At 41.7% G+C, this 19,811-nt stretch overlaps 1 protein-coding gene across 1 annotated transcript in view; it reads left to right on the top strand.

The window, feature by feature from the left end:
- The window catches only part of LOC126281973 (proteasome subunit alpha type-1), a 37,264-nt gene extending 26,211 nt beyond the window's left edge, over positions 1-11,053 (top strand). The window contains exons 3-5 of the mRNA XM_049981349.1: positions 3,221-3,380; positions 10,032-10,241; positions 10,385-11,053. Coding sequence (XP_049837306.1) covers positions 3,221-3,380; positions 10,032-10,241; positions 10,385-10,588 — 574 coding nt within the window. The 3' untranslated portion in view covers positions 10,589-11,053. The remainder of the gene's footprint in view (positions 1-3,220; positions 3,381-10,031; positions 10,242-10,384) is intronic.
- The last annotated feature ends 8,758 nt before the right edge of the window (positions 11,054-19,811 follow it).

The raw sequence follows: 19,811 nt of genomic DNA, 5'->3' as shown, positions 1-19,811 counted from the left end.
AATGCTCCATTAAGTGAATGGGAACTCGCCAGTGGCCTATTCCATTGTCCTGATGTGGCATCAGGGCCAGACAGCATCCACAACCAAATGCTGAAACATCTCTCAGTGGATTGTCAGCATCATATTCTTTGCCTTCTTTAATTGGATCTGGAATGAGGGTGAGTTCCCATCTCAGTGATGAGACAGTACGATAGTTCCGATACTGAAACTGGATACAAATCCCCTAGAGATGGCATTTATCACCCAATCAGCCGTGTCGACGTTCTGTCAGTTGCTTGAATGCATGGTGAGCAAGAGGCTGTGTTAGCTCCTCGAGTGTCAGGGCCTTTTGGCAGCATCTCAGTGCAGTTTTTGCAAAGAATGCTCCACTGCTGATAATTTAATTCACCTGGGGTCCAACATCCAGATGGTCTTTGCATGTTGTCAGCATCTCACCGTTGTCTTTTTCGACCTCCAGAAGGCATATGACACGATATGGTGTCACCACATCCTTACTACATGACATGAGTGGTGTCCCTGGTGTCCAATCCTGATTATTCTCAAGAAATTTCTGTTGCACTGTACACTCCAGGTTGAAGTGGGTGCTTCACTCATTCCTCCTCCTCCTCCTCCCCCCTCCCCCCTCCCCCCTCCCCCTCCATTCCCCTCACTGCCAAGAGACTGTGGCCCTTCAGGGCTCTGTACTGAGTGTCCCCCTCTGCTAGACCTTTGCCATCAATGGTCTAGCAGTGGCTGTGGGGTCTTCGGTATCGCCTTCCTTATATGCCGGCGATTTTTGCTTTTTATTATTGCTCCAACTTAAGCAGAAGTGTTGGTGACAACTCAGTACATTTCACTGCCTCAGCAACACTGGCTGGGGTGTGCTTTTGAGGCTCTATGAAGACCTAATTTTATCCCAACTTGATCATGGGAGTCTTGCACATGGTTCAGCACCAGCTAGCTACAGCATTGTGGATACTAAAACCCACTCATCATTGTGGGGTCTGACTTGTGACTGGAGCCCTCTGAAGTAGCCATGGAAACAGCCTATTAGTCAGGCTGGAGCCCCCCTATTACCTATCAGGCACCAACAACAGCTGCTGAATAACACTGTATGCCATTCGTAGCTTTCCAGGAAACTGTGTCCTTTTTGCTGGAAGGGAGCTCCACCACCCACGACAGTAACCCATAACTGGGTTTACTATTGCCGAATGTTTCCAGTATCTCTGTAGGGGAACTGCAACTTCTTCCAGTGTTGCCTCTGGTCAGGGAGACATCACATCTGCCCCTTGGCTTATGCCCCAACCACAGATTTGTCTTGAAATGTCATTTGGTCCAAAAGATTCTGTAGATCACATAATTTTTTGCCGCCTGTTCTTGGCTGTCCTTGAGATGTATCCTGGTTCAGAAGTGGTATTTACCGATGGCTCAACAGTTGATGGACGAATAGGCTTTGCGTGCACACATGCATGGTGCAGTGAACTCCACTCTCTGTCAAATGGCTACAGTGCCTTCACCGCTGAATTACTGGTCATTAAACTAGCCCTTACCCATGTTCATTCGTGTGCTGGTAAGAATATTCTAATTTGTAGTATCCCTGAGCAGCCTTCAGACTATAAACCCATGCTACGCTCCTCACCCACTGGATATGGCTATCCAGGACTTGTCTCTGGCTTCCATCAGACTGGACAGTCAGTTGTTTGGACCCCTGGTCATGTGAGATTTCATAAAAGAATGAGCTGATTGGTTGGCCAAGCTGGCCTCCAAGATGCCAATTCTGGAAACATGGGTCCCAGGACTGGACCTTCGCTCTTTTATACACCATCGACTGCTGGAAGTCTGAAACTCAGAATGGTCTGCCCTGATCTTCCCAGACAAACTGAGGACAATTAAGGAGAGCACAACCCCGTGGCAGTCTTCCCTGCGTGCTTCTCCCAGGGAATCCACTGTCCTCTGTTGACTTTGCATTGGCCACACGTGGCTGTCCCATGGCCACGTTCTCTGGTGTGAGGATTCTTCTCACAGTGGACATGGAGTCCGCCTGTTAGTGGCCCACTTACCCATAGACTGTCCTAATTTGGCTGCATTGATTAGGCATCTTGATCACCATGGCAAGCTATCTCTGGTGCTAGCAGATGACGCCAAAGTGGATGATCTGGTGGTACATTTTGCCTGCAAAGGTGGTTTCTATTAATCTATGTAAGGTAGAGCTTTATGGCATCATTGACTGTCTGAGGGTTTAGTGGGGCACCCTTCTCCTGTTCCTCCCCTCCAATCCCCAGGTGTCCCTTGTTGTCCCTTGCTCAGTGGCCCATTGTTGGCCTGTACCCTCTCCATCTTTTTGCTCTCTTTGTTCTTGACTGATCTTTTAACAACTTGTCTGTGCTGTCTTTTTTTCTGGGCTTTTGTCTGTTTTTTTAATTGTGTTAGTTGCACTTAGGCTCTCCGGGATTTGCCTTTCGTTTCCTTCCTTCGACGACTGCTCCTGGTTTGCCAGTTAACGGATAAAGGGACTGATGACCATGCTGTTCAGTGTAGTCCCTTCACTCCAAACCAGCCAACCACCCTTTGACACTGGAGAGACCATTGTGACACTTTTTCAGTTACAAGCCATATGTCCAGTGGATACACATTGTGTGTCCTTAATGCAGTTGTTTCCATTGCCTTCCATGTCCTGATGCAATCTATCTTGGCTGATTGTTCCACCTTTAAGGGGCAGTTTCCCACCCCCGAGAGGAGGATGTTTTCTCAAAGCTCTGTCCACTCCTGCACTCTCTTTGACAAGGTCATTGGCAGAACATGGGTGACTCCTTGCACCAAAAGTCTTCCATTTTGTTCACTAGTCAAGAATGCTGCCCCTAACCACAAGTCAACTATTACAACAGTATAATACACTAAATAAAATTTCCATTCTTAGGGCAATCAGACTGTTAACCATTCCATTTTAAAGGCCAGGTACAGATTATTTTTCGTAAGAGTTGTAAATGCAAGACTGTTTGAGTATACCATTGTAGCCTACTGCCTCACAGTCTGTTTTGGTATATAGAGAAGTCTGTAATATTCAACATGTTTGGAAATATTTGTGCATATGTTTTACAATCTGATGATGAAATAGAATAGTAAGTAGTTACATAATAAGCACAATACTTTGTTTCATGTTTCATGCTTGTCATCTTTTTTCATTCATTCACTAGCACCTTTGATCTGACATATACTAGTAATATGTTACTTTATTTTTCAGTCGTTATATGAGAAATGAATGTCTAAATCATAAATATTCACATGATGCCTTACTCGCCATCAGTCGTCTCATTGCAAACATAGGTAACAAGATGCAAGTATGCACCCAACGTTATGATCGACGACCGTATGGAGTGGGTCTTCTTGTTGCTGGTTATGACGTAAGTTCATTAATTACACATTTACTGTCTTTGGCTAATGTACCACTTTAGTACTTTCTTTTAAAATTTGTGGGAAAACCTTTTTAAAAAAATCTTAATTCTCTTATGACTCTTGAATTAATTCTAATTTAATAAATTTGGAATCTGGAGAACCACGGCATTCCTTGGGAATTGAAATTTTTAATAAAACCAGACCATGGCGCTTGGGTAAAGTTTGAGCAGCCTCCTACACTCGCACCATGACACATATGTTGCTGCCACCTGTCATTTTTGCTCATGGGAATTAAGATGACAGAGTAAAAGAAGTTGCTTCTCACCTTATAGCAGAGATTCCGAGTTGCAGATAGGCAAAACAAAAAGGCTGTCACAAAATATGGCCAATGAGGCTTTTGTCAAAAGTAGACCCCCCCCCCCCCCCCCTCTCTCTCTCTCTCTCTCTCTCTCTCTCTCTCTCTCACACACACACACACACACACACACACACACACACACACACACACACACACACACACAACCACAGTCCATGGCAGCTGAAGACATAAACGGAGGAAGTTTTTCAACACAGTGTGTTGACAGTTATTTTCAGCTGGCACAGTCCTAGTAGTTTCTATTTTTGTGTTGATAATAATTAAATACATTGAAGAAATTGATAATAATACTGTTGTATGAGTTCTTAATTCCAGAATACTAGTAATGGACAGAGAATGGAGTAAGTTACTGCCATGGGTGATTGTTAACAGCTAATACATGTCACTGTGAAAGATTTGAACTTATTACAAAGAACTTCTGTATACACAAGTAAAAAATTGTGTTGGAATGAAGTTTTAAAGCTTGTTGTTAATTGAGAGCCTCTCACATGTGCTCTCTTGTCATTCAGTTTGCTTGTTCATTGTATTCAGCATTTTAGACCAATGAATTTGCTTTGTGTAAATGGGCATTATTAACTTTGGGAATAATTTCTCCCCATGTTAATCAAGCATAATGTAAGATGACATAGCTATATCTTGTTGTGGTTTTCAGTACATGATTGATTTCTTGCAGCTCTCCATGAAAGTCTCTCCTGTGCAAGTATCTTCATCTCAACTACTGCAACCTACATCCATTTGAACATGTGTAGTGTGTTTAAACATTGGTTCCCCTTTATAGTTTTTATCCTCCACTATTTCATCAGCATTCCACAATTGGTGATTCCCTGTCATCTCAGGATATATCATATCAACTGATCCCTTCTTTTAGTCAAATTGTGCCATAAATTTCTGTACTCCCCAATTGGATTCAGTACCTCAATAGTTATCTTCTGATCTTTCCATCTAATCAACTTTCTTTTGTAGCAACACATTTCAAAAAGTGTTATTCTCTTCTTGGATGAACTTCCATCCTCATTTCACTTCTGTGCAATGTTACATTCCATAAATTTCTATTTAATGTTAACAAATTTCTCTCTTTCAGAGATTATTCTCTTGCTATTGTCAGTTTGCATTTTATATCCTCTCTATTTCTGCCATAATCAGTTACTTTTCTGTCATTTGCCACTGGCTGTCAAAGCGATTATAGCATCACAGCCTGACACACCCTAGGACATTGTAGTGGAATTGGCCAATAAAATCAAGGACGCTATGACACCAGCTCCTGCCAGCGCAATCACTGTGCAGTGTGACGCCAACTGTTGTGCATGCGCGTTATGACGTCTTGGTAGCCAAGATAGATCTAGTGACACAGCAGACCAACGATCTTGATGTGACTCGAGCAATGACAGAAGCCGGAATCGATACCATGCGCACAGCAGGTCATTGATGACCTCTTCTACAGCTGAACCTGAGTAGCAAGGTATCACCGGAAATTCGGGGAGCAAGTCAGATGCATGACCCCCTGCAATTACCAAATGGCAACGGTGGTGGTGAGTAGGCACCTCCTCCAATTGCTGATCAGTGCCTCAGCACCTGCTTGTTACTGATTGATGATCCTGCTGGAAATATTTAATAGGCGCTCCTGAGATTTTTACATTTACACAAGGATTATGTTGCACAGGTAGCGACCACTTACATTATTCTGTCTGATTGCTGCAAACAACTTGGTCATAACAATGTACGGCACCCTGTGCCTGGAACTAGACCTGGGATTAGGACGAGCCTTCGTGTGAGATTTTACTGTTGCAGACTATGCCGAACCTGTATCTGAGAGAACTTCCTCTCCTTTTGTAATTTATCTACTGCCAGATGTAAGGTATTCATGCCTAGTCAACCCTATAGGCTTAACAGTGTCTGGATTTCAGTGGAACGCAGCCATTCGTACTGCCAAAGTAATACAGGTGGCAGACAGCAAGTATGCGGAGTTGCTAAATGAATTTCCAGCTCTGACATGGCCTGAAGGCAAAAATATGATTTTTGGACTCAGGAACATTGCTCAAACTAGGCAACACTTCATTGACTCTGTACCACAGGGCCTAACTATTGCATTCGCTTAACTAGATGAAATTTTATTTTTTCATCATCAGCAGACCAGCATTGGTAGCATTTAACGGAAGTTTTTAAGTGGTTGGAGCACTAAGGCATCGTCCTGAACATTGGCAAGTGTGTCTTTGGTCAGTCCCAAGTGGATTTCCTAGAGTGTAGGAAAAAGCGGCTGGATTGCTACCACTGCCAGAGAAGGTGGAAGCTACCTTAAAGATTTTACGCCCAAATACAGCCAAGGAATTGTCAGTTCCTCAGTATGTTAAATGTCTATCGCCATCATTTGCCACACTCTGCCAAGTTACAAGAACCATTAATTGCAGGGCTCACTGGCCCAAAGAACAAGGGTAACTCACCTATAACATGGACTGATAGCATGTGTGTGGTGTTTGAAGCAGCAAAACAGAGTATTGCAGACACTGCACTATTGGTGCACCCTGACCCTACTGCACCATTGACACTAGTGTTGTTAGCCAGATGGCGAGCAGTGCAATGTTGCAACAAGATGCAGTGACACATAGCAACCACTTTGCATTTTTCTTGCGCAAACTATCACCCTCACAAAAGCTGTTTACGAGTCCATCAAGTACTTCAGACCTCACATGGAACCTAGAGACTTTATTTACAACAATCACAAATGGCTAACTTAGGCCTTTCACCAGAACAGTATGAACTGTTCACATAGGCAACATAATTAGCTAATGTTCATCTCACAATTCAACACAGATGTCCGATATATCTCTCGTATCAACAATGTAGTGGCTGATTGTTTGTCACAAGTAGGAAGCATTCCTGGCATAATTGATTGCGCCAAACTCACCACTGCTCAACAGTTAGATCAAAAACTACAAGGATCGTTATCAGCAGGAACATCAGCATTGGATCTGCAACTTATCGAAATTCCTGTGAACGATGTCTAGCTGTATTGTGATATGACCACATAGAAACTGCGGTCGTTCCTACAAATTGCCATCGGACGTGACGCTTTCTATATGCTACATGACTTGTACCACCCCAAGTATTCGATCGACATCCCACCTAGTAATGAATCGTTGTGTGTGGCTTGGTATACAGGAAGACTGTCGTGAATAGGGGAGGTGTTGTCTTAAATGCCAATGCATCAATTTACACCACCCCATGCAAGCACCAATAGGGAACTTTCTGATCACGACAGCCCATTTGTTGCGTCCACAGCGACATTGCCAATCCATTGCCATCGTCTGGTTGCCAATGCTACCTACTTACAATAGACCATTGCGTCCACTGGTCGGAAGCTGCACCATGGACAACATTACAGCAGAGTCTCTGGATTTCCCCTTTGTGTTGTTTTGGGTGTCATACTTTGGCTGCCTGTTACACATCATGATGCACAGTGGACAACAATTTGAATCTGGCCTGTTCAGACAACTTTTGAAGATTAGTGGCACAATTCACACAAAACAATGAGCTATCACCCAGCCAGGTAAGGGATGATTGAGAGATGACATCGCTCAGTTAAGGTAGCACTGATATGCTATGACACTACATGAACCAAGGCTCTTCCCATTTTACTACATGGCCTCAGAAAAACTTTCAAACCAGATGTAGATGCTTCTTTGATGGAATTGGTTTACAGCAAGAATTGAGGCTTCCGAGAGAATTTGTGGAAACAAACGCTCTGTTACTACCAAGGGGTGATAACCAGAATTTGTACACCAACTGCGAGAGCACGCGGTCTGAATCTGCCCACACCAACCTGACGGCCACAGTACAGCTGCCACCTTCGTGCATCAAGACTTGAAAACCTGGCCAAACATCATGTTACGTCTGGAAGGCATCGGACCATTGTTGCAGCCACCATACTCAAGGCTCTACTGTGTAGTCGCAAGGAGAGACAAGACAATTGACATTTCAACTAACGGAAAGGTGACAACTGTTTGTGTAGTCAGGGTTAAACCGGCTTACATTGTCCAAGAAGCAAAAGTGCCAGAGCCTCCAAGGCTACGGCATCACCCAACAGCTGCCTCATCACTGCCTTTACAGCTGCCAGTGCAGGTTACAGCAGCAGCGGTCCTACTGACGTGTATCTCAAGATCTGGTCTCCACATCTACTTTCCCGCCTGTTATTTGGAATAACACTCTGCTTCCATTATGGGGGCTGAAGTAGCCACATCTTCCAGTTACATAGTGTTGTATTGCACATTGTCCGCTTGTGGAAACAATCAGGCTGTCAAACATTTCATGCCAGCCATCAGAGGTGCTGTGTTTTATAAATGTGTGTTTTGTTTTTGTTATACTTTGATTAAGCTTTTTTATTGTTTTGTATCTTCTATGCTGGTAGTTAGTTCGTTTGTAGTTACGAGATAATGTTGCTGGTGCCCCCCCCCCCCCCCCCCAATTCCCCCCTCCCCCACCCTCCCCCTACAGTTTAAGTTATTTTCAACTGCAAGCTCAGAACAATCGAACAGACTGTGTATTCTTTGTTGTCTGCTGTGGCTGTGATCAATAAAGCTAACGTTAATATTGTTTGAAGGAGTTTTTGCATAGTGTGCTCCTGTCAATTAGGTACACACAAGTTATAATGGTCGAATGACAGTCCGCCCAGCTTGTACAAACAATTATCCTTGTTCTATTGTCGGTTATGTTCACTTTATAACTTCTTTTCAAGATAGTGTCCATTATGTTGAACTGATATTCTGAGTCCTTTTCTGGGTGTAACAGAATTACAATGTCACTGGCAAACCTCAAAGATTTTATTTCTTGTCCAGCACTTCTCTAATAAAATTCCTCCATATTTTTCTTCAGTTTGTGCAAGCTACACATTGAATAGTCAGTGGGGATGGGCTACAAGCATGTATCATTCCTTTCTCATTACAGCAGTAGAGGACTGATGTACTGTGGTCCAATATACTGCAGATACAGAACCTCAGGTTCGTCTTATTATTATATTGTGACTGTTGTTGGACAGGAACATGAATATAGGTCTTAGTTAATGATATGATAGAGCAAGGAAAGTGACTATGTATTTATGCTTAACAGTAATTGAAATGAACAGAACCGTGATGCACTTCATGCATTACTCATTCAAAGTCTACATTTCTGTGTCATTGCTAATATGTCGTAGAAATGAATAACATATTCTTTGAATGATAAACTAAAACCATTAGTCATGTGAAGAATCGTGATAGAAAGCAAATCTAGCATCTGATTTCAATTTAAAGTGATGTGCGAATGGCCAGAAAAAAGCAAATCTAGCATCTGATTTCAATTTAAAGTGATGTGCGAATGGACAGAAAAAAAACGTGAAACTAGGAAAAGCGAGTGAACTTGATGAATGTCATTATAGGCATAGCTGGGTAACATTAATCAAAAAGTCAACTTCACTAGTCATTAACCAGTTACTAACAGAGTTTACTTCAGTAAACTGTTACTTTATGGGAGATTTATTGGAAGATAAAGTTAATTGTCAACTTGGATTGTGGATTAAGTGAAATGAGCAAGTAAATTAATCAACTTTCCTGAAACAAAAATATTTTGGTTGAGTAAGTTTAGGTAGGGCATCGAAGTTAAATAAAATACAGTTTAATCATTTGGTTTTATAATTATTTAGTTATCAATGGTAAAAAATGGGATAATCAAAATAGAGGAGACTCAGATAAATATTTGATATAAAGTGAATATTGAATATTTCCCTTCATGAACGTAAACATGTTGAAGTTTTCATCTAAACGTGAGGCTTGTTTAAGAGACAGGATCTCTTTACCACAGAAAAACTAGTTGCAGCAATTCAGCACTCGAGGGCATAGGGGTTTCATGCTTTTATCAGCTTCTCAGAAGAATTATGTTTGTAACAGTAAAGTTCTATGCATTGTCCAAGAGACAGTCCGCTACCAATTTCTACAATGCCAAAAGAGTCTTTAGTGCTTCTCTGTCATGTTCTTTTAACAGGATTACTGCTACTGGCTCCAGTGTCTTCATCTGAATACCGAAGATCAACTTTTCTTTTCGATTTTTCTTGATCAGACGCTGCCTTCACAGTTTCTTCAAACTGTACATACTGCAGTAATTTCCTCTGGTTTATCACACATTGTTTTATCTTGTGAATTGAATACAGTTGATCGGATTTTTCACAATTTGACAATACTGGTATATGTGAGTGTAACCTTTTATAAATACCTGTATGTCATTGTCTTTGTGACTGCAGACAATGTTTTTATTTTAGGATCAAGGACCACATATTTATCAGACATGCCCATCTGCAAATTTCTTTGACTGCAAGGCTATGGCAATAGGTTCAAGATCCCAGAGTGCTCGTACGTATTTAGAGAAACATTTGGATGAATTTCTGGAATGTGACAATGATGAACTTATTAAACATGGATTACGTGCTCTCAGGGACACACTGCCAAATGAGGTAGAACTGAACAACAAGGTACGCCATGCATTTTAATTTTAGCAAAAAACTAAAAAAAATTCTTTTATAATCTTTTGCACACTAACATTATTATTATCCCTTTTGTAAACTACATTGTGCTTCAGCAGAGGCAATATTTTATGAACATTTGTTGTTTCCAGAATGTTTCAATAGCACTTGTCGGCAAAGGTACCGACTTCACAGTTTTCAGTGAAGAAGAGACTGGGCGTTATCTTGCCATGATTGAAGGTGAGGAGAGACGTACGGGGCAGCCACCGCCAGAGGAGCAGCCAGCGCCGAGTGGTGACACAGGCCCTGCACCTGATCCAGACCCTCAACCTGCTGTAGCAATGGACACTGAATAAGCTTTCAGCTGTTGTTTGATGTATGCATTTACAGCAGTAATATTGTGGAGTGAAAGTGTTATCCATAAGGCCATAGCTAAAGTGAGAATGTGGATGCTACAGTCAGTATATACTCAGGAACTATTATTTTAACTAAAATTTTGGAGTACTGTCTCCGGGGGTTTACTCTGTTAACTTATGTCTCCCTTAGTTAATGTTTTTATCTATGCCTTTTGTGGTATTTATATTTTGTGTGTGATATTTAAGCCCATGTTATATCAAATTTACTGATTTTGCAAATGCTTAAAGTAAGTATTTTAGTTTTTTTGCAGATACTTTTTGTAAATTTTCAAACAATGTTTTATGACACAGTACCATTCTGAGTTGCATATATGACTGCTAGCAATGGCTGTTTCACTGCAAAGATTGAACTGTTCATGAAGCCCTCTGTATTACTGCAGTGTAATAAACCAGTTGTATTTTTCAGATTGTTGCCATTTCCTCACTACCTATATATGGATATACTCCCTCCCCCTTCCCCCCTCTCCTTTTTATTCTTGGTATCAATGTTTTCTGTCTGCAGAGACATTTAGAATGTAGGAGTTCATCAATATTAGAAAGTCATTGTGCCAGACTTGTATGATCTAGAATTACATGTGAACAAAAAACATAAGTCATCTCTGAGAGACATCACGCTAATAACTTGTAATACTGGCTTTATGTATGATAATATCCTCAATTCATTATGGAAGGGAGTCCACAAGTTTCTGCTGCGATATACAGATAATGCCACTCGTTGATGATTAGATCCCATAGAGCAACATAATTGTGGGGGTGTTAACAGCAATGTTTTAGATTCTATTCCACATCGTTGCAGATATTTTCTATGGGATTAAAATCAGGTGATTCAGCAGGCCAATCAAGGTGTGATAGAGTGCCTGAGAATTTGTCAAACTGGGAACTTGTTTGTGCAGCCATATGAATGTGACTGTCACCTTGGAACACGTGTATGCTCTCAATTTTCGGGTTGAAATTGATCTGCATTGACACTTGTTTCTGGTGGTTAGAAACTTTTTATGATCACTGTTCTTACACTGTTATGTGGGGATGTGAACAGTACATCATTTTTTGTTCGCACAAACTATGTGCACTGTTATGCTAGTAAAATGAGCAACTCCATCCATGATATGGTCTTAGAAACTTTTTATGATCACTGTTCTTACACTGTTATGTGGGGATGTGAACAGTACATCATTTTTGTTCGCACAAACTATGTGCACTGTTATGCTAGTAAAATGAGCAACTTCATCCATGATGTGGTCAAAGACACATCTAAATAAAATAGCTTCTTTCACTTGTTTAGCCAAGTCCGTATGTTGACCAGTCTTACTTTGCTGACTACATAAAACCAACTGACATACACATCTCTTCATTTCCATTGTTGTAGAAGGGTAGGAGGGGGGGGGGGGGCAACTGGGGTTGATATTACCACTCAACACTAGTTCTAAACTATTTACATTGCACCAAAGCAACCATTGTGCTTTTTTAAAGTGGTAGTTTTTATTTTGTCTGGTCCGTTCATAGACAGAAAAAGAGACTGCAATAAGAAGTGAAACACTAGGATGGAAAAATGTATTTGAAGTGACTCATGCAATGGAAACCAGGAGTGAGTAGTAAAACACAGTAGTGTGACGAGAAAAAGTAAAATTTTCAACAAGAAAAGCAAAGGTACTGTTACCTCAATAACTTGTGGTGAATACAGTTACAGGTTGCCAGCAAAATGTTTGACTGTAGTTTTATTTCTGATCCATTAGTGAGAATTTAATGTTTCTGATGCTTCTTTAAATACCACTGCAAGTAATTTTGATCAATTGTTTGATTTAGGTGACCAGCTCAGTACAGTATACTAAAGATCAAGGTTTGGCTACAAAAAAATCATTATTCATTACATACCTTACCCTATATCTCCTTCCACCCCCATCACACCTCTCCCTGTAAGGTTATTTGATAATCCTTATACAGCGCCCAGAATAATGACTCAAAAGAATAAAAATAATGGAAATTTGCAGTTGGAGCAATCCACAAAATAAGAGGAAAGCAGCCACACATCTATGGTGGATTGATTTGTGGAGCGAAGTCACCCGTAACAAAACAGCATTCACACTAGCTTTTGAGCATTAGCTATATTTCCACAATAATACACACATTCAAACAATGGAAAATCCAGAACTGAACTGTCATGGTACACACAGACACCCAGATGCACATTACTATGGCCATGGGAAGACTCAATAGTCCTGCCATGGCCACAGGAGTGTGCGTTTGGGCAATGGCAGAATAAGGGGGGCAGAGGCAGTGGCCTGCCCTTGGTCTTTTGGTCCTAGAGGCTGATTTTTAATCAAATTCCAAACAATGTGCTGCGAATACGTAGAAAGATAGACCCCTTATCATTTAGCTACAAAATAGCAGGTCAGCAACTGGAAGCAGTTAATTCCATAAATTATCTGGGAGTACGCATCAGGAGTGATTTAAAATGGAATGATCATATAAAGCTGATTGTCGGTAAAGCAGATGCCAGACTGAGATTCATAGGAAGAATCCTAAGGAAATGCAATCCGAAAACAAAGGAAGTAGCTTACAGTACGCTTGTTCGCCCACTTCTTGAATACTGCTCAGCGGTGTGGGATCCGTACCAGATAGGGTTGATAGAAGAGATAGAGAAGCTCCAGCGGAGAGCAGCACACTTCGTTACAGGATCATTTAACAATCACGAAAGCGTTAGGCGGCGTTCACACTGCCGGCCAAGCCTGGCCGGGCCACCACCCGCTTTGATATCAGACACATAGTTTTGAGCTGCGGTGTTCATACTGGCGGCCGGGCCGCGCCGACACGGTGTGAGCCTCCCGGAGCCGAGCCGGCGACTTCCCGAGTGTTTAATATTGCCGGCGCGAGCCTGTGGAGGAGCACTACAGCTTCTGCAGTACACGCATCACATGTCTCCCTTCTGCTTTCACCACAAGTGTGACTGCACACGTCTTTTAAGATGTTACCTCACATTTCACAATCAGCGAGGAAAAATTACGTTTATTATGATACGTGCAAAATTACTTTTATTTCATTTATTTAATCTACCGTATTTACATGCATTTACAACAATAGCTTGTCAGCGATCGCGGCATTGCCGCCACTGAATAGTTCACATTTACTTGTAAACCGAGGCAGATGTGAGTGTCACTGAGGGATGGAAATGTGTCCCTACCAGATGATAATGAATTGTAAAGTCATGCTGTGGCACGTTACTGTAAGCTGTTGTCTGTGACATCTTTTTGCGACGTTCTTGCTTTAATGAAAGCAGAATAACATATACATGACATTAACTTGTGTCCATCAGTTTGGTATCAGAAATTCGGCTAGTATGACAGTAATTATGCAATTTCCAGATTATGGAAAGAAGTAACCACGGAGTGTGTTTCAGATAGTACACACAAATATAAATTATTTTCCTTTATAGTTTTATTTCCTTTATTTACAGTGAAATGAGATACACAAAAATACAGTACATAGCTAAGTACTTTCAATTCCAAAATTTATTTTTGAAATGTTTTTGAATTATTTTAAGTTGCATTTTAACAAAATATTCAATAAAAGTGTTCCTGACAGTTTTCGAACGTAATGTGGAATTTCTGTTGAACGTGGCCCCAGCTGTCTGCATATCAGCATTGTTACAAAACTTTTCACCTGCAACATTGCATCCTTCTCTGTCAATGACAATCTTAGGAAGTAGACAAATGCACTTGACTATGTGATCAGCTAAGTCAATGGATGTTTCAGTTTCCTTCCTCAGTAGTCTCCATTTATTGGTAATTATACCAAATGCACATTCAACAATTTTTCTTGCTCTGGAATGCATATAATTGTACAGAATCTTCTCGTTGTCCAAATTTCTGCGAGGAAAAGGTCTCATCAAATTCTCTAATAAGGGGTAAGCTTCATCTCCCAAAATGACGTACGGTAGTTCCTGACACATTCCTTCATGTCTTGTTGGTGGCGGTAATAACAGCTCCCCATTTGTAAGTTTCTTATATAATATACTTTCTTTAAACACGCCTACATCAGACTGTTTACCGTAGGCACCAACATCTACAGCTATAAATTTGTAATTTGCATCAGCAACTGCTTGGAGTACAATCGAATAATTCTGTTTGTAATTGTAAAACATGCTGCCAGAAAGTTTAGGACATTGGACACGTATGTGCTTCCCGTTTATACATCCAACACAGTTCGGAAATCCCCATCTCGTATGCATTTCACTGGCAATTTCTTTAAATCGAGAAACAGTTGGCGTTGGTAAATGAATGGGAGCAAGTGACTCCCATATGGCCATAGAAATGTCTTTCACCACCACTGATACAGTGGACACTCCTAATCGGAATGACGACGTTAGTGCATGAAAGGAGATGCCAGTGGAGAGATATCTGAGAAAAAAATCATAAAATGTGTTACTCAAGTGTGGTGTTGGATGAAGTTTTTACAGTTTTGTTTGCACAGTAGATACTTACTTAGTCCATGTCATTTCACAGTTACACAACAATAAATAAATAGACATGGCCATACTATATTCTTTCAATTAAAATAATGAAATCGAAATGCAAAGACCTGAGAGACAGTTACAGAAAATAACTTGTATTACTTGGCAAAATGTTATGTGATCCAGGGAATAGTATATTAAAATGCAGTTCCACTCCGGCTTTGTTCTGTCACATGATTTTCCTAAGTTCCAAGAGCTATGCACGTTCCTTATCAGTGGAAATAGAACCACTGAGTCAAAGGGCATTATCTCAAAACTCTTAGCCTGTCAATCTGCCCATCTTACAAGGTAATGAAAAGAATTCTGTGAGGTCATCAGTGGCTCCACATGATGAACCATCACCACTGCCAAGTGCTGCATCATGAAGGAAAAAGAAGAAAAAAAGTTGGAAAATTCTGAAGGAGTATTTCTGCGATTCTTCATTCAAGGCACAGCAAGACATTACCCAAAATGACGAAGTTAATTACTCACTAATGATTCTCAGGAGTCCCATAAACTCTCTTCCCCTCAGAGGTAAGCGTTTGTGAAATTTCTGTCGCTATTTATGGGCTGAATCAAAAATGGCTCTGAGCACTATGGGACTTAACATCTGAGGTCATCAGTCCCCTAGAACTTAGAACTACTTAAACCTAACTAACCTAAGCACATCACACACATACATGCCCGAGGCAGGATTCGAACCTGCGACCGTAGTAGTCACGCGGTTCCGGACTGAAGCGCATAGAACCGCACGGCCACCGAGGCCGGCATGGGCTGAATCCATAACCTCTTAGTTTTCTGTCCTTCAAACCTCGAAGAGTTACTGCAGAGTCAAAACAATACCAATAGAATAGTGAAGACATTGTTCTACACGGCAGCACAGACTAGCTAAAGGAGAGCAACTGTTGACTGCAGCTGCGTTTTCTACTGACTTGCTTGTCAGCTGTCGAAGGGTGAGGATTTCTTTTTAATTTATTTATTTGGCCTCCGGCAACTAACAGCCATTTAGCCAAAGAGTGGGGATTACCTTGACAGTGCAGTGGAGCCCGCCAAGGAAGGAAAAAAAAAACAAAAAAACAATGAAGAACAACGAAACGCACATCTGTGTCGATCTACAGTAGTTTCATTAACTTTCAATTACTTTTTCTGTCAAAGTAGACAACGAGACTACAGAATTGTGCTTCAGTTTCTGCAGTAAACGTATCACAAATCTACAGTTTATTTTTGTGATTAGTTTTACACCAAAATTTATCAGACCTATCTCATTGACACTTCTACCTGTACATGTACTAAGCCAAGCCGTAACTGCGCGAACTCCGTGGCTTGCAGATGCGGCACTGACGCCACTGAATAGCTAGCATTACTTGTGACCAGAGACAGATATCAGTATCATTATCATTTCAAAAACTTTTTGGTACTTTTACCTACATTTCATTCGCAACAATGTATGGTCTAAAACGGATCTAACAATAAGCTACCCGCTACATAACTTTTTCACTACAAGATTTGTAAATCAAGTGCACAGCGTTGACAAATAGCATCATTTCACAATGACTGTTACGAAATATGGAAAGATAAATGATTCAATATGAAGCTAAGGTGTTACACTACCACGTGCACAAAAATCAGATTTTTTAGCCGCATACTTTCTTCAAAATCGGTTGGGAAGCGTTACAAAACTAAGAAATCACGTGAAACAAAAAGTAGACTTTTTCTTTTTTCAAGACCTAAGTAATGCTTTTATGGAAAAAATAAGTTCATAAAACGTGTGGCGAAGTCTCATATACTGCTAAGAAGTTTTAAAACATGAAAATCGGAGAAGTGGATTTTCCCCCATTTCGCCGTTCCGGCTCAGCGCGGCGCGCAATGTGAATACACTACACGTCGGCCTGAGCTGGCTAGGCATGAGCCGAGCCAGTACGTGTCGGCCCGGCCCGGCCGGCAGTGTGAACGCAGCCTTACGGAGATGATAGATAAACTCCAGTGGAAGACTCTGCAGGAGAGACACTCAGTAGCTTGTTACGGGCTTTTGTTAAAGTTTCGAGAACATACCTTCACCGAAGAGTCGAGCAGTATATTGCTCTCTCTTACGTATATCCTTCCACGAACAATACGAGACTGGAATAGAAGGGAGAACCGATAGAGGTACTCAGGGTACCGTCCGCCACACACCCTGAGGTGGCTTGCAGAGTACGGATGTAGATATAGATGTAGATAAAAGAACTTATTAGAAATTCCACAAAAAACTTTCCTATTTGTCTGATTATAAATACACAGAGTGGACCATGTTGTTTGATTGAGAAAATGTTAGCAGGTCACTTAAATAAAGGCTTTTAGGCGTTACATTCAGCTTAACATTTCAAACAGTGAGGAACTTAAATTCAAGACTTCCCAGCATGTCAGTTTTCCCAAATGCATGTATAGCTTCCATTGATGGAAAAAAAAAAAATGTATACAAGGATCTCCACAGATCAACTACAAGACATAAGTGATAATCTCATGAGATTTGGTGACATGCCACAGAATGAGATTGTTGATGATCTTGAGGTTTTTGAAAATGATTCTACAGTTGAATTATCTTTGGTTCGGAGATAAAATATTACGTACGAAGATAGGGTTTGGGTATTGGCTCACCCCTCTCTTACTGTTTAGCAAATATTTATGTGACAGACCGAGACTCCTATATTATGAACGACCTACATCAGTTTTTGAGTAATGTCTTACTGTGGTTTCCCCATGTTTACAACGTCTTCTTGCTGTATATTAGGCCACACCAAGATTTAAAAGATTTGCTTCAGGAATTCATTTCACTGTGGAACAGAGTGGAATGTTGCTGTTCCAGTTTCGTTACAAGGGAGTTATTTCAGTTATGATACTTTTAGGAGGTCCACAATTTTGGACATAGTAATACATAGTTTCTCAAACCCCCCATGGCAACACAAGGTGGCAGCATTTCACTCTATGCTGCATAGGTCACATAGGGCCCCACTGTCCAACACAGCTTTTGAGGATGAGTTATGCAAAATTAAATACGTAGCTAACTCCAATGGATTTGAAGTAGATGTCGTCCATAAAATTAATGATAGTATTATAAAAAAGGAAGAGGAGACTTCCCCCAAATGTTGCACAGAGATTATATGGTAAGTATACCACCTTGGTCCCTGTAAGTGATAGTGTTGTTAAAGATATGAATTATCAAAGATTTCCTTACTATGGAAATAAATCCAAGAAAATACATGAGCAGCTAGCTGGAAAGAGTATAACACCAGCCTATTTTATTCCCAAAAATAATGACCAAATATTTAACTGAGCTATTTCGAGCTCTAGGGATGCCCCCCCCCCCCCCCCCCCCCCACCTGCGGGTCCTGGGGCTAGAATAGGCTCGAGGTATTCCTGCCTGTCGTACAAGATGACTAAAAGGAGTTTCACGCATTTTGACCTTTATGTGATAGTCCCCTGTAGTATTTGCCCTCCATTCTTCAAAATTTTCCCGAAGAGTGAGCCAGTTGGGTAAGGGCGCCTTACAAGGTGTATCATGCCCATCGTGCATTGAGATCTTTAGCCCACTATCTCGTTGTTGCATTGCAGTCCTGCCCATTCTCCACCTCTTGGGGGAGGACACCTTCCTGGGTGCGTTTTCCATGATGCACTATGCAGTGTCAATTTCTGCGTCAGCGATGACTATGGACTTCTTTGCACCTGATATCCAGCACGGTAGCCAGTCCATTGTGGGGCCATCATGTACCCTGTTGGTTGTAGCCCCCTATCCACACAGAGATTGCTCTGTTGATGCCTGCGCCATTAACTCCCCATGTATGCCAAGGAGTAGATGCCCATCCCCCTGGGGCATCGGGACCCCTGACAATAGCCATCCTGCCAGGTGGCCTTTGCTGTGGCTGGGTGGCGCCTGTGGGGAGGGTCCCTGGCCGGAATGGGTGGCATCAGGGCAGATGACACACGATGAAGCGTAGTCCATCATCTCTTGCTGATGGTGAAACACCAGCAGTCTCTAAGCGATCACGAGCTCAATTCAACGCACAGAAGTACAACCCCAAATCGTTCCCCTCTCTGGCCACACCATGGGAGGAATGTCAGGCTCAGGATGGCAGCAGATCTTATTCGCCCCGGTACCTTGTATTTTCGAGTGCTGATGGTGAATCTTTCATGATGATGAAGCTTCAGCTTTTTGTTGAGCATTTAGAGGACAAGTTCGGGGAGGTTGGAGGGCTTGTCCAAAATGAGATCTGGGTCAGTCTTGATCAAAACAGCATCCTCTGCCGAGTCACGGGAGTTACTCACTTGTGACAAGCTGGGGGATTTTTTTGTGACCATCATACTCCATAAGAGCTTAAATATGGTCCAGGGTATCATATTTCACAGAGACCTTCTTTCGCAGTCCGACGATGAGCTGCAAGCCAATTTAGAGTGGCGAGGTGTACATTTCATCCGGCGTGTCCACCAGGGTCCGAAGGATAATCAGGATGCCACTGGTGCCTTCATCTTGGCCTTTGCCCGAGAAGGTCAAGGTGATGGTCTACTGGTGCGATGTAAAGCCCTGTATCCCTTCCCCGATGCGGTGCTTTAAGTGCTGGAAGTTTGGCCATATGTGTTCCTGCTGCACTTTCAGTGTCACATGCTGAGATTGTGGACACCAATCACATCCCAATACTCCAGGTG

Source organism: Schistocerca gregaria, chromosome 7 (genome assembly GCF_023897955.1).
Source record: "Schistocerca gregaria isolate iqSchGreg1 chromosome 7, iqSchGreg1.2, whole genome shotgun sequence".
Lineage (NCBI taxonomy): Eukaryota > Metazoa > Arthropoda > Insecta > Orthoptera > Acrididae > Schistocerca > Schistocerca gregaria.
This window is presented reverse-complemented; position numbering and strand designations above follow the sequence as displayed.